This window comes from Microchirus variegatus (assembly GCF_963457635.1).
Source record: "Microchirus variegatus genome assembly, chromosome: 9".
Lineage (NCBI taxonomy): Eukaryota > Metazoa > Chordata > Actinopteri > Pleuronectiformes > Soleidae > Microchirus > Microchirus variegatus.
Genome location: NC_139810.1, coordinates 22191545 through 22208168, shown reverse-complemented (window position 1 = coordinate 22208168; position 16624 = coordinate 22191545). Strand labels below are relative to the sequence as shown.

At 40.2% G+C, this 16624-nt stretch overlaps 1 protein-coding gene across 1 annotated transcript; it reads right to left on the bottom strand.

The window, feature by feature from the left end:
- Positions 1-9438: 9438 nt before the first annotated feature.
- On the bottom strand, positions 9439-15715 carry ikzf4 (IKAROS family zinc finger 4; the record flags this gene model as incomplete). The annotated part of the gene is made up of 8 exons (XM_083894508.1): positions 15658-15715; positions 13391-13445; positions 13214-13321; positions 12814-13116; positions 11916-12083; positions 11067-11219; positions 10811-10942; positions 9439-10253 (listed from the first exon to the last, which is right to left on the bottom strand). Exons 2-8 carry the CDS (start codon positions 13428-13430, stop codon positions 9439-9441), a joined length of 1719 nt encoding a protein of 572 aa, XP_083750634.1. The 5' UTR covers positions 13431-13445; positions 15658-15715.
- Between the last annotated feature and the right edge of the window lie 909 nt (positions 15716-16624).

Sequence of the window (16624 nt, the reverse complement as noted above, 5' to 3'; positions counted from 1 at the left end):
CCCCTGTAGAGCGAGATGGAGAGCGAGCCCTGCAGTTAAGGTGGAAGGGATAATACTTTGTGGTGTTTGTGCGTGCATGCGTATGTGTACGTGTGTGTGTGTTTGGGATATTCCAGCACACTTCACACATGTATAGAGATGTTCTGAATTGTAGCCTCCTGCATGTGAACGCAGTGAACGTATACTCCTCCCACTCTATGCACATACACACACTGACCTCTTGGTTTTCTTGATGGCCTCTTCTCCGTTGGCCCATTAAGATAAACATTTCATCCACACGAATGAACAAAATGTTATGAAAGTGGTCTTAAGTGTATTGACAACATTGAATGACCAGCTGTAAGTACCAATTGTCAAAAGATTTGCACGGCACATGCGATAATTTGGTGGGAGCAATTATTCCCGCAAGAAGGTGAAACTACCAAGTCACACATCTGTGAGTAATTAACCTGGCAAGACCAAACAAGTGACAACAAACATAAAGTGACATGTCAAATTCAGTCCCACTGGGATTAAGTGTTTCAGCTGGAAAACGGTGCGTCAGAGTGCGACTTTAGACCACTGAATATTCCAGGAGAGATCTTATGCTAGCAAACATTGTAAGTCCTTCTGTAAACAGAACTGTAATGACAGGGGAAGACTTTAAGCAAGAACAACCAACAGTAGAATATGTTTACAGACATCTGACAGTGTATGGGTACAGCACAGTAAAATTTCAGGCCTGAAATCCGCATGAAATATGAGCACAAACTGATGGAATTTATGTGACACAACATAAGCCTGCGCATAATTTCACCTGTCAGCAAGGATGAAGCCTGCATTAATTCAAATCAGACAGGCCAGTCAGTGAAGAACTGCGGTGGTTTGAGTCTGACTTTATTAAATGTTGACACTTCTCTTCATCTGAATGGATCTGTGTGAAACTGTCTAATCCTGGATTATAATGTATGACATTTTTGAATAGTGCTATTGTTTTATTTGCCTAGATGTGAGATCATTTGTGCTACACTGCGAGTTATGATTAAACCCCGGAAGGCAAAATGATGAAGTCTGCATTGTCTTTCAGGATTCATGTTCTTACCATTTGGCCCATCTTGACATGAACTGCACCACAACACTGAGAACGTTCTGAAAGCATGGGGCCGTTATCTCTAATCCAGTAATGCTGTTGGAAAACAAAAGGAGCAAAGCTCAGTTTTTGGTTTTAATTACAAGTTGTGTTTTACAGCAACAGTGGGCGAAGGCTCAGCACTGACACAGCAGCAGAGGAATGTTTATTTGCTGCAGTTTGGGAGCCGAGTGGCTATGACACATTCCTGTGTCACTGGCTGTCCCGCTCAAGACACAGCATCACACTCACACACTGGCGCCTCAAGTGACACTTGACAACAACCATACAGACATACACAACTCCTTCATGTCCTGCTCACATCCACAAAATGTGGCATATCTAGAATCCATACGCATACCCGAATTGGGCACTCATTCATCGCGACCTAGTGCGACATGACTTAGTCGGCCAAATACTTCCTGTGTGTCACTGCATATGTGTATGCGCGGCAGTTGTACACAAGTGAAGAATGACTCACACCTGACTGCACCGTTATGGGGATCCCTGTCCACTCAGTGTGCAAATGTGTGCGTGTGTGCCAATATGTCTGCAGGCTCACTTGCATGTCTGCGCGTCTGACTGCTCATGCCTCTCCATTTTTCCAGTTCTATCCATTATCCCAAGCATCTGGCAGCCAAACCCTGTAAAGAAGACATTTCTCTTGGCAACTGCTTTTTAAAAGGCAGTGACACAGGGGACAGCCAACCACAGGAGCCACACATCTTCCAATCTACATGCATACTGAGAACTTCTTGCATGACAGAACCACCCCAGTCTCCCTCTCTGCTCTCTCAAAACACGCACATTTTCTTTCTGTGTCCCTCTCATACAAACATACACACATGCATTACTGCGCCCACCCACCCTTCTCTCTCTCTGCAATACACTAAGCCATGCTTTGAGGGCTAATCACTTCCAGAGCCAGCATTATCCTAAAAAAACGATGCCAGAAGCCTTTCAATACCTAAAATGTTCTTTTTGGCCCCTAAATGAGTTTTACTCGAGTGTAATACATAAACTACACAAAGCTACACTGTATAAGCATGTTTTTGACATGAACAATGTTCAAAGTGCATAGTTAAATAAAAAAAATACCCTGTAAATATCATTCTTTAAGATGCTATAACAATAAATAACATGCTATAAGGGCACTGAACGTTGAACCATGTCATGCACAGGAGAACTTTGAAAGATCTGAGTGCACCTGTGTCCCCTGCCTAACACTCTGCTGCTAAACACTAGACACATTCTTTGCATAACCAAAATGACACAAGTGCATTAACTAATATCACATGCATACTGTATGACATTCAGGGAACATCTGCAGTGAGCAGCTTCTCTGAACTGCAAGCATTTTTTGCTGATGTGTATCAAATTTTCTGGCATCTGGATCATCTGTTAGCTTGATAATAATGATAATTGTTGAATTGATAGGCAACCAGCTAAGCATTCCATCATACTTTTTGAGACACGTTTGTTCTTCTGCAGCCTGATCTGTTTTTTTATGACACATGTTTGCTTATGGAGAACTGTGGTTTAAGGGAAAGACCCAAGTCAGGCGACTTGTACACTGTTCACAAATGTGTCCATATATGTCTAAATATGTGCGAGTACCCACCTGTGTTTGCACTGTTGCGGTCATTTTGTCCAAGATTGTTTTCCTCTTCATCATCAAGTTTTTGTAGCACTTGGCATAGTCCTCTAAGAAAAGAAACAATAAGGTTAAAATTCAATGTATGTATTACTCACTACACTTTACTAGTTACACCTATTCAACTGCTTGTGATGTAAATGTCTAATCTGCCAATCACATGTCAGGTATGTAGGCATGGTGTCAAGATGACCTGCATAAGTTCAAGCATGAGGAAAAAAGTTGTATTAAGTGACTTTGAATATGGCATGATTGTTGGTGGTCTGATTATTTCAAAAATTGCTGATCGAGGGGTCTCTTCATGCACAACAATGTTAACAGAGATTCGTCCAAAAAAGAGAAAATATCCACTGAGCAGCAGCTTATCTGGGTGGAATATGCCATGTTAAGCCAGAGGTCAGAATGTAGAATGACCTGCCTGCTAGACACATACTAGCAGCATACAGCAGGTCACTTTTCAGTATTCTAAATTACAGCATCTGTAAAATTAACTTTCATAGTACAAAAGATTAAAACACAAGATATATTGTTCTCTGTTAATGTTTAATTTCTATCGAGTTCATTGATAAACAAATACTGCTGATGCCGTTGATGTTGAAAGCATCACATGTTTATTTTCAGTGTTTCAGTAGTCTGGCTATCTTAATTGATGGCTCCCTCACTTTCAAACCACGTTGAGTACATTTTGAAAAAGTTGAAGCTGAACTTGGATTTTTCTTTTAAAAAATAAGCTATGTTTTGTAGTTGGAAGTGACTTGGAAGTGACTTGTTGCTGCCACTTTTATATCTGTGCTGGAGTATGTTTATCTTTTGGATCACGAACGACTCTGCTTACCATCCTTCATAGAGCTTCATTTATGATTGTAAGCCTTTGACACATCACTGTAGGGTGAGACGGTCTTCTTTGGACATCTGAAGGCTCAGCCACTCGTACACTTATCTATAAAAGGTAATTCTTGGTCTACTGCCTACCTATATTTGTTATTTGTGATTTGATTGCAAAGTACTGCACATTACTCTTTTCGTTCCCAAGATTATCTATTATTTTCTCATCCTTTCTGTACCATTTAAATAGAACTGCAGAGTGAATTGACAGAATTGCTTTTAAATCCAAATTAAGAATATTTGTGTCTGATTACTTCATATGTAGTTCATTTTAGTGATCCACTTGTCATACCTTGTTTATTTATTTGTTTGTATTCTATGTCTTTTCATTGTGACTGCGTATCTTGATCAGGCCTCCCGTGGAAAAGACGTTTTTAATCTAAATGGGATTTATCTGGTTAAATAAAGGCTAATGAATGATATTGTATCTGGCCATGGTATGTGATTATTATGCTACTCCTGCCTGTTTAGATTATCACGCACGTTCTTACCGTCAGTAGTATCACAACAGTGCAATAAAAGGATGACATCTAGTGGCGGTATATTCGAATTACATCACAAGTTAACTAACACACAAAACTAAATAGTGGGGAAACAGGTGCAGTGGTCAACAACAGACGACTTTTGCCAAACAATTACATTTATGCGAACATATTGAACTTTAAAATAGCGTTGAGTGACTAAATAAATTAAGCTTCAAGAACACATTTGACAACCTCACAACATGTGTAACTGTTAAATGACTTGTAATTAAAAGCGGCATTACCTGAAGTTTGGAGTCAACTGACTTTTGCTGGTAGTTAGCGGACTGGTTAGCAGGTCCATGCTAATGTACGTTAGCACAGGTGCGTCACGTGTTTCCGCCTCCAGTTTCCGCCTCCAGTTTCCGGTTTCCCGTCAGCCAGGCTTCATGGAGAAACGCTTCTCGACGAGGAATTTGACTTTTTGACAACACAGTGGAGGTAACATTACACTCTAACTGTATGACTGTGAGAGTTTATCACTTAATAACAGTTAGTGTTAAATAGAGTATGAGGCTAGTTTGTCATCAGTTTTAACTTAGATGATTTCAGTTGCTCTGCAAAATACCACATTTAAATACATACATTTAAACTTAAAAAACCTAAACCACCACATTCATTCATTCATATACCTGACTGGCCAAAATGAAGCCCATGGTTTCCCTCAGAGACCTTCAACTGTCAACTGTCCAGTGTGAAAGAATTTGTGACATTTATTGGCGACTCCTCCGCTCAGTCCTTCCTCTCCAAAGTGTGTCAGGAATCTACAGTTGCCCTCGCACACCAGAAAGGATGTTGTTCTTCTACATTTGCAAAGGAAGCTTCCACTTGAAAACACTTACTCTCACTGATTTGACAGTTCTATGCTGCTGTTTTTGACAGTGTTTAAAGTACATTTCAAGGCTTGGAAGACCAAATGCTTTTTATGTTAAAGCTGTCATACATGTTCACAGGCCCTCTTATGGGTAGTATACTCAATCTCTGCCAGTAAGCCCTCCTAAATATTACACACTGGACTATTGAATCACACTTTCATCTTCTCCTTCCTATATTCCTTATTTGTCAGCCATGTAACCCTCTCCCTTCTTTATATTGTGCATCCTCACATCCCTCCACTGGCTATTTATTAGATCCTGAGGTGACTTCAAAATATTGCTCATAACGGACTAAAAGCCCTCCGTGCTCTTCATATCCTTAAAGTTAGTCCTCCTCTCTTTAACAGACACCCACCTAAAGTATAAAGGTGATGCCACTTTTACTGTTATATGTGAAAAATTGTACAACTACATTTACAGACCAGTCTTCTACCTCTCGTTATTCTAAATTGTATGATCTTTGCAAATTGTTGTATTTTATTTGGGGGGTTTTATGTGCTGTGTAGCACCTCATAGCCCTGGTTTTAAAACATGCTATATTGTTTTATCTTGACTTAATTTACTTTAGTTGTTGCTTTCCTGACTTGAGCATGATTAAAGTATATGTGGGAAGATGTTAAGGTGACTTGCAGGAAGAGTGGGTGAACATTCCTGAACCAACAAAAAGGCTTTTGCACACGAGCTTGAGTATTTGCTACTTAAAAAAAAAAAAAAAAAAATACAAATCACATAAAAGCATGTATTGTAGTTTTCTACACTGAACATGTACCGTTTCAGAAGGCAGCATGCTTCAAATTGACATTTTTATTTTAGTTTTATGAAAGCTAGTATGTTATGTGACAAAAGAAATGAAGTAATTCATTGAAATGCCTGTGCACAAGGTGCCACGTGTGAGAATAGCTGTTTTTCAGCAGCAGTCCAAAACCACAAACCATTTCACTTACAACAACAGAGACACAGTTGACAAACTGAAACTGTGGAATGTTTGACACTGAGCACTATTAAGTGCCTTTGAAAGTTTATTTTGCTGTTGTATGAAATATTGAATTAGTTTAGTAAGTATATTTATTTAATTCAACATTAATTTTTTCAGAAGTTAATGCGTCATCGACTATTGTCTTCTGATTTAGAAAGTAGAGGAGACAGTGAAGCATTCATTTGATGCTTAAAAATACTGCAAGATTTTCTTTATCCATTGTGAAATATGCGTGTGATCGATCGCATGTTTGACGTCTGCATAACATTTCCAGCTGTTTTAGAAATCTGCAAACCACTCAGATGTCTGATTATTCCCAGTAGAACCTGAATGCAGCACGTGAAAGGCTTTTGAATATCTCCTTTTTACTTTGTCGACCGATATGATAAGAAACCCACTGAAGATGATTTGTCGTTATTATTGGCATAGGAAGTTGTTAAAAGGTGGAATTCACTTCTTTGAGCATGTGAATTGATGTGTTCCTCTCAGCAAATTCACACTGGGATAAGCAGATTATTTTCATGTGGAAAAAGCTGCACCTGCCACAAGTATGGACATTTCTCAAGTTGCTGCCAAGTCTTTGAATTAGCCGTAAAAATCCTGTGTGTACGGCACTGTCTTTTTTTTATCTAATCATTTGTTTTTGTTTTTAAGACATTGAAAGCCAGACTGTCAAACGGTAAGCTTGACACAGAAGCAGTGCATTGGGTGTGGTTGATTATGTTGTTTTTTTCATGAGATGTTGACATTTAAGGCTGTAACTTTTATAAAAGGAAAACAAATCTACACCATGCTTCATGAAACAGATGTTTTTGACTTTTGCCTTCTCTTCATCTGGGGGTGATGTTTGCGCGAAAGTTCAAACTTCTTCTGCAGGTAACTTTATGCGCAAATATGAAAGAAAGAAAATGTACATCGCTTTAACATAGTCAGGGATTTTTTGCTGCTTGTTTATCTTTCCGTTGCCATTCACACTGTAGGATCTGGGTTTATTTATGTACCTGGAATTTGTATGTAGGAGCAGCCTAAACATGTTTTCCACTGCGGAGGCAACAAAGGTCAGAAGTAACGTGAAACAGACAAAACAAAGGTCTGTCTCGCAGACTCAAAGGTCACATAGAAATAAAGCTGTCTGACTTTTGTGAACATGTGGCTGTTTCGAATGTGTTTTTCAGGAGGAATATACAGCTTATCTCTGAAATCACTCATTATGGACACCATTTTAGTTTATTACAGTGAAACTTAATCTTCACTAGTGAAGGTTTGTTAATTATTGAGGCTACATTCATTTTATTGTGAGACAGATTTGAAAATTGTGGAAACAATGTGAAAATTTATCCTATCCTCCTGTTTTATTAGACATTTATGTCACTGACAATTATTTATTCAACATTGTCTTTCTTAAAATGTGAACACGTAAATGAGAGGATCCTTGATGCTGGCACCATAGTCAAACAATAGAAAAGCACTTTTACAATAAACGTAACTTTATTGACAGTAAAAAGTTTTGAGAATATCGAGGGACACGCATTTGTAACTGCAAGAACATCTCGGAAAGCAACGTGACTTTTTTTTTTTTTTTGAAATAATGAGGCAGTTGTACATCTTTGACTTTGAGGTAAAGAGTTTTGTCATGTTACATTGTTCACAAAATATCGTAATCACATTGAAAAGTCCACACGAGGAGACAAAAACCCATGCCCCATTTTCACTTCTTGAAGTTACTTCACATTTCAAAAATAATTCACAATTCGGGTAAAAGCAGAAAATGACAAGCACACATGCTTTAATCCATTCACACACGTTTCTCTACTTGTCAGACCAAGTGCATTTTTAGATGTCTTTTTTTTTTCTCAAACTGTTTCAAGTACATTTTTGCCTGCGATTAAAGGAAATCAAGTTTAACTATGAAGCAGCAAACCCACAATAACGAGTAAGAATACTGAGTTTGGTCTCATTCGTGTTTCCAATATCAACATTATCCGATAACTCACCATACTGTAGCAATAAGGTATTTGGGTGCTATAAAGAAGCAGGAGGTAACATTTCATGGACTTGAGGAATATGCTGGATAAGATTTGGAATATAGCTGATTAAATACACCAAGGCTGAAACAAACAACACTAAATAGATAATCACAAGTGATAACTGAACAGATCCAAACTGATTTGTTAATTTTTCAAATAATTTGTTAAAAATCTCAGCAAAAATCACAACATAATGATTCCAGGTGAACTGACTTGAATTCTTAGTCACACATTGTGCAGCAAACTTGCGTGTAGACCACAACGCTGTGGGGTTATGTAGAAGGCCGGCTCCGTTAAAAACACAGCTGTGTTGCAAATTAAACGATCAGTCAGTCGCTGTGAGTGATGTGTGATTTATCAGTGCAGTAGAACAATCACAGAAAGAAAAACAAAACATTTGCAAAGCTGTCAAAAGTGCTTCAGCAGAGATGTTCATATATAAGCAGGAAACCTAAAAGTGCAATCCTGTTTTTAGGTGTAGCACCCTGGGCCATCTCAGTCAGGCTCTTACTGTACATTACACTGCTCATGGTCTGATCTGCACCAGTTTTCTAAGGCTCCCTTTTAACATCCAAAACTCTATTTTACATCTGAGCCACTAATGCCTCTTTTCACCCTCGGGTTAATGTTTTCAAGGTCACTTCCCTCGTGATTTTTTCTTTGTCCTGATCGTCTCCTCGCTGAGCAGCTGTAAATATTCTCTCCTCTGAGGTGACTGAACATACTTTTTAACCATGCTGTAAACAATGTGTTTTCCTACATCAACAATACCAGTGTAGGAGTTAAGGCAATCCATTCCAGTGCTTTGTCCGTGACAAAAGCTTCTCCAAGACCCAGAAGCACAATGCTCGCCGTGCATATAAAGCTTACCTGACACCCGAGACAAATTACCCTCTTCATCCACAAGAACAAAGGCCCTAGTGCATACTAAGCATACCAAATACAATTCTTAAAATTTAAATGCCATGCTTTTCTTAAATGCATGTGTGCATGACCTCTTAAAAGTGCTAACTAAATCACTTAGGAAAAGATGGCTCGTCAAAGTTTTGGAGCACCTGCCCTCACCACCCCAGTTTTTAGTTAAGAGGAAATCCCCCAAGAAGGCACTTTTGAAGCAAAACCACTGGTTTCGCCCGCTGATTTGATATGGGAGTGCAATCAATCATAAAATGTAATTTGCCTCCACTAAACTTTTAAAAGTGCGGTGAAAATATTCACTTGTATCTTAAGGAGTATCATAAATCTACCCTTTTTTTTTTCTTTCTTTTTTTTTTTTAAAACTTACTTACACTAGGGATTTAAAGCAATTCATCTGGTGCAGAACAAACATGAGCCCACGACTTTAGAAAGCAGCAGCCACCTCTCCTTTCATCCAGCCATGAGCCCCTTCCCTCAGCCCACCTGGTGCTCTCCGCGGCTCATGTGAGACGAGAACTCGTAGCGGTCCTGGCTGAGGTGGCCACAGAGGTTGCACTCGAAGGGTTGGCGGAAGCCATGACAACCCATGTGGATCGTGAACATGACATGGTCCAGGAAGAGGATGCGGCAGTGCCGGCAGTGGAAGGAGCGCACAGGCCTACCATCCTTGTCTAACACAGTCTCCCTGGAAGAAAGGGGTGAGCCAGGGTTTTTCTTTACTGTGGTGGGGGCCACAGGACATGCTCTCTCCCACTCTGGGTCCAAGTATTTGCCCTGGCTGGGACTGGAAGTGGGATGGCCACGGGGCAGTGCTGGGGTTTGGTAGTGGAGGTGGTGATTGTTGGAGGTACTTGTTGGGGCTGTAGCCCTTGTGCTCTGCTCCTCTGCTGTGCTCTCTGTGTCTGTAGAGTCGGGGCAGCCGTTGGGCGAGGTGGTATGGCTATGAGCTGAGGGCTGGTCCACCCGGCCTTCGCCTCCCTCCCGCCCTGCAAGCCCAAGAGACATAGCTGCCAGCCCACGTCCACCATGGGCTCTGGGGCCCTGAGGAGTCGCGTTGCTGTTGATGGAGCCCATAACCGTGCGGAGCTCCGTCAGAAAGGCAGGATTGAGCTGAGACAGTATGGGTGCCTCATGATTCTCACCTTTACCCCTGGTGCCTTGCAGGTGCGAGCCAGCGATCCCAGCAGAATCTCCTGCAGGCTGAGAGCTCATGAGGTCGCCCTCTTTCTCGGAGCCAGAGGATAATTCATAAGGTGCTTCAGGTAGATCAAGGTGCATGTGCTTTTCACCTATGACATTAATGATAGAACAATGATTAAGCCAGAGAGTCCGCTTGACTGACTTCAGGTATTCCAACAGTCTCCCTAAATTGGCAAAATCGTCTTGACATGTGGCTGTGGCTTCTTATTGTATTTGTATTTTAACAATCCCCAATTAATATGAAAAATATTATTATAGGTTATATTGTTGGCAGCCAGCATGAAATCCATCAGAAGAAGTTGAACCACCCACAATGGACGAATGGCTTGGCATAATATATGAGATTTACATTATGGAGTTGAAAAATCCTTCTTCATCCACCCTTCCCTCTGTCAAGTGACGGGGGCACAAACAAAGGCCCAAAAGAAATTGGGAAATGCTTGAAAAATGGAAATTTGCCTTCTTTATAAATAACTAGAAAAATATCGTTATTATAATACAATTTAACCTGAATGAAACCTATAATAGGTGAGGAAACTAAAGAGATCTTTTGTTGTTGCTTCCCCTCATTAATTAAAGGCAATCAGTCAAACCCTATTATACGTAGGTAAGTTAAAATGATTATTATTTTTAAAAAAATACCTACCCAAAAACTTCTGTGGTGTTGACCTCTTGCGTTTGGTGATGCTAATAGCCAGTCTATCCACGAGCTGGATTTTTTCACTGGACGGCTGGAGCACAGGTTTAGTAATTATCTCCATATTTCCTGACTCTTCACCTGCAAACAGAAAGCCCTTATTCGTCATCAACATACAAAAACAAACTTGCTTTGTTCTGCATACTTGCATGTGCAATCATGTAGGTGCGCTGTCTTTAAAAGTGAGTTTGATGTGAAGTGTTACCCTGTGCTGTCTGTGTGTTGACGGCTGCCTGGTGGTCCAGACTCTTCAGGTAACTGTGGCAGCGCTCCAGATGCTCCTCCAGTGTGTTCTGTTGTTTGTAGCTGCGGCTACAGTAGCTGCACTTGAAAGGTTTCCCCACCGTTTGAGAAGAGACTGCAATGCAAAGAAAAAAAGAATGGTATTGCCGTCTCGATTTCATCCAAGTTGGATGAAAGGGCCACGCTTTTAAACCTATGCTCGATTCGGCTACTCGAACATGTTCTACAAATTGCGCGGCAAATAGCCATTGCGTTGTTTATTAACGTGGTAATTGTTCATGGGGGCTATGTTCATACATGAAACTTGTGGATTTCCCCGTTTGATAAATAATTCCAGAAATTGTTGCGCGTTTCTCAACAGTGACAAAACAAAACCCGCCCCAACTCTTCACCGCAACGTTCCATTTGCAGTAAACCGTCAGAAAGATTGACGTCAATTCGCTGTAATCCACTTTGCGAGAATCTTTTCTTCGAAAATGAACCTGTGTGACCCTACTGTACTAATTCTGTGTGTGAAGACTTATTGAATATGTGTTCACAAATTGAGAGAACCTGACAGGATTTCCTGTTTTCAAATGTCACCTTTGCTAAAGAAGATTTTTTTTTTCTTCGCCTGAGCTTCACAGAAGGAGGATGTGGACCGTTCTAATGAATCCCCACCTCTACCTGTAACCGTTCTTTCACACGTAATAAACCATAACAATAAAGAGACCAGCATCTGAGTAAGTACACTGATTAAACATATCCTCTATGGAAAATGACAGTGTTTTATGTTCTGTGATAGTGCACACAGATTATTTCACTTATTCACCTGTGTGTGTGCGCAGATGTCCAGCCAGGGCGTCTCTCCGGCGACAAGCATAGTTACACGTGTGACATTTGAAAGGCTTCTCTCCTGAATGCAGCTTGATGTGACGCAGCAGGTTCCCCTTCTGGGTGAAGGAAGCTCCACACTGGTTACACTGGAAAGGCCTCTCACCTATGAACAAAAATCATGTATCGTCTTGATGGACAGAAACAGCAAAAAGTAGCACTCGCCATTTTACCTCAAAATCAGAATATTAGACGTTCTGTTTGACAACGTTATCTGCAATCGAGGGATTGAAAATACTTCTTTTTCAGTTCAGTTTAATTTGTAGTGTGTTCATTTGGAAGCGCACATTTGTGATGTGTCCTGTTAATTTATTTGGCCTTGCATTTTAGTTTATTTTCTCCTCTTCTTAAGCTTAAAACACTTAATTATTAGTTATTTTACTTTATCACAGTGCCATTCAATTTAGGTAAATGTCAGACTAAATCAATTTTGAAGTTATATTCCATAACTGTACTTTTTGAAACTTTCCATGTCTTAATTTTATAGACTGTGACTGAACTTAAACTTTTTTGATAATTGGTGCAGTTGGTTATAGCCCTTTTTTTGGCTGATGTGGTTTGGGTTGTTTCATTTTATTTTTTAACCTCCATTTGATGAATTCTAACAATCATATGATTTTTTTTTTTTTTTTTAAAGAACCCAGACTGACGTGATTTTCATTGAAAATCGCAATCATGTTGTATTTTATCACAATAGCAATACAAGTTGAACTGACACCCAAGTATCAACCGACTTTTGAAATTTTAGAGGTAATAAATAATTCAAATATTTATTACTCATCATTCAGGCTTGTGTGTTTATTGGCATAACTACTGTCTCACTTGTTTGTTCTCACCTGTGTGGCTACGTTTGTGCACCATCAGCACGTTGGGGCCAACGCAGATCATCCCGCAAACCTCACACTGGAGCTTCCCGTTGGGAAGCCGGATAGGTCCCGGTGAAGCCGAGTTTGGACTGGCCATCTCATTGTAAACGCTCACTCTGTCTCTTGGAGCGCCAGTGAACTCTGCACTCCCTTCTTCCATGAGGTTGCCTCTGTCATCCTTCCCACCGTCTTCCCTCACACCGTCTCTGTTCTCTGGCTGTGGAGCACCTGGTGACTCATCGTCGCTGCACAGCTCAACCTTGATGGAGTTTGCTGCGCAGTGAGAGGATGAGGGGGAAAAAAAAAAAAATACATGATGAAATCTGCCCAGACAGTGCAGCCACAGAGCAATAAAGGGATGATAACTGACCACTGAGGGAGCGGCGTGGCGAGGACTGCTGACTGTTTGGAGATCTTGCTGAAGGGCCTTGCAGAGTGCTGTAAAAGTCCTGTACCATTGATGACTCTCCTCCATTACCTGAAACATAAAAGAAATAAGTATGCACACACACATTTGTTGCAGTTTCACCTTGTTATATAAACCTACCTTGTGTGTATGAGCGCCCATTGCAGTCATCAGCATTCATTCTCTTACCAGATACCTATAGAAGTATGATTTTGTTTTGTTTTAAAGATTACAAAGATCACCTCATTCATAAGCATCATTGTAAAAAAAAAAAAAAAAGGAAATTACAAGTTATACATGCAATACAAACCACATAAAATACCACCTATTCAAGAAAGAGCCTAGGACACAGGAGACTTTATCCTCTCACTTCTACGTGTCTAAGAATAAGTTCATGGTAACATGGGTTCATGGGTTCTGCCCCACTATTTCTGTATGTGACTCAGAGAGAGGTGCAGGAGGCGTTAAAAGTTCAGGGGGTGGACAAAACAGCTGGAACACTTGACACTATATAACATCACCACATGACACACTTTCAATTTCATCTTTCCACTAAATATATATCAATATGAGCAGTAAGAAATATATGTGCATTATATATATGTTATTGCATATAACCAGTTAGACACACATACATTTATTATGACTACCTGTCATTAAAACTTGTTTAAAACTAAAAATGTTCTTGTTATTTCTTTGGCAAATAAACTGAATGGGCCTTTGTGAGAGCAAAGGTGAGTCGTCTCACTGTGCTTCTTCTCTGAGAAGTCAGAAATTATTCATAAAGCATAATGTTCAACCACTAAAACATTTTTTTTTCTGTTAAGGGGTGCAACAAATCACTATAATTGACATCTAAATTTAGAAATAATGATGTGCTGCACTCATTTTTTAAGGTTTTCTTTTGTAACACGGTAAATTTGAAAATTCATGGATAACAATAATAATTATATTTTAGCATTAAAAATGTCATGTTTCGGTTAAAGAGCTTCTACATGCTGGTGTATTAACCATTACTGAAACATAGAAAAAAATATTATTATTAAAATAATTACCAATGCTATTAATTTAGGGCAGCTGTGGCCTCATATACTTTTAACTCGTATAAGTTTTATGTGGTTCACACTTTTGTTTTGCGTGTGTTTATGTAGGGATTTATACAGTTCCGGTAAACTAATATATAACTTACGATGATTTAAATATCTGAATATATAAAGATATCTAGATTTCTTTAATATGTTGAAATGTTGTTTTTTTCTCTTCACACACTATTGGGGGCCCCAAGCAGCTGCTTAGCCAGCTCTGGATTAACTGATACATAGGTGGGGGGGCCTCCACCTATGTATCAGTTACAGTATGTATAGTTACAGTTGTTTGTATTGTTGCTTTTATTGCTCTATATTTTAGCAATTACTGTAGTTTTTCTTTTGAACTTTGGCACTTTAATTTTCACAAAGACAAGAAAAGTCATTGATTGATACATGGGTGGAGACATTTCACTATTTCTATTACGTATACAGTATATCAGATCTAATTTATCATGATCTATTTTTTTTTTTTACTTTTGTTAGTTGACATTCGTGTGGACAACAACGAAAGAGAAACATGTTTTCTTACTGTTCACATGACACTTTGAATTGGACCTGAGAGGTCCTCAGAGTGTTAAACAATAAATAAATAAATAAATAGATAAAAATACGTGTCCTTTAAAGATAACGGGGCTGGAAGCGCTGCTCTAATGGATGACAACAGTGGACGGAGGAGACTGTGGAGGGCGGAGACAGCACATCGTTGGGGAATGAATCGCTCGCCTCGCATTGGCTGCGAATGGGGAGCAACAGGCTCTGGTGCAGCCGGGAGGAGACGCACCAGTCTCACCAGTGCACGGCGGCTGAAAAAGGCGGGGGGGTGAGGGGGGATGAGGATGGGGAGGATAGGGAGGATGGGGGGGGGGGGGACGCGCACCAGCGCAGAGCCTTTAGCCCCAGCCTGACACTCCTTTCTGTGCAGCAAAACCTGTGCATTTATGAACAACTGTCAAGCCTCTCCGTAGTAAACGTCCGCGCCTGTTTGTTTCCGCCGCTCGGTGGATCTCGACACCAGTCAGCTCATAAAGACACACGGGGCGAGACAGCAGCGGCGGCGGCGGCGGCGGCGGCAATGTGTTGCACAGAGTTGCCGCTGTGCCGTGCAGACAGTCCGTATGAACGCCGCTGTCTGTCCGCCGACACCGAACTGGCCTGTGGGCTTTACAGTGTTTCTCATGAGCCGTTGCTATGGCACCCGACCACACGACAATTGGCATTCACCCTACCAACTACTCAAAAACATGCCGTACTTTCCTAATTAAAACCCGAAAGGATGATCTTACCGAGTGCCGCGGTGAAGTCCACGGGCCTCCGCCTTACCTGGCCACCGATCGACGTTATCCTTTTTATGTGTCTGGATCGCTGTTTGTTTTCCCAGGCGACGACAGCATCTCCGGGATTTTTTTCTTTACCTGGGAATCCCAAACAACTTCCGGGCCCATGCTGGGATGCTCAGACCGACTAATTGATGCGCTGATTGTCGAACGCATCGATGCATGTCAGGGCCGTGCGGCGGCTGCGGCTGCAGCAGGTGGCACCAGTGTGGCGGTGATCGTCAAAAGTCAACAAAAGACTACAGGAGCGGATGAGTAAAACTGCTTTATATGATTGTAATAACAGCATGCCAGACTGTTTCATCGTCAAACACGCTTGTGGAGAATGAAGAGGGCGGATTAGTCAACAATTCCTCTTTTGCAACTGTCAATGTAGAGCAGATTAGATGTTAGTAAATATCAGAGGTGGAAAGAGTACTGAAACATTCCACTCAAGTAAAAGTAAACTATTTTTAAATACATTTTACTGAAGTACAAGTAAAAATATTTAAGTAAAAAAAGTATATTGTTTAAAATGTACTCAGAGTAAAAGTTATTAATTACTTATTTCAACAGGTTGGGGTTCTTTCTTGTGACAAATCTCACATTAATTGTTTTTAATTAAATGCAAACCTTTTCAAATTAAAGTGCTGACAAAATAAAAGACACAATGTATCAGTCAGAATGGGTCAAAGGTCACAAATGCTTCAACTTTCTCGCCCACTCAGGGACCTCACCTGTCCTCATCATCCTCCTGTCTTCATCATTCACTGACAAATGTTTTCTGGTGCATGATTTTTTTTTTTTTTTTTTTCAAATTTTTTTAAAAAAAATAAAATAAAATAAAATAAAAATCAGGCCAACATATTACTCAGTAGTAGAAGTACAGTACTTCCAAAAAAACATAATTCATTATAATTTAGAAATAATATATTAGTGGTACCTGCCTTATCCAAAGTAAATTTTATCAATGT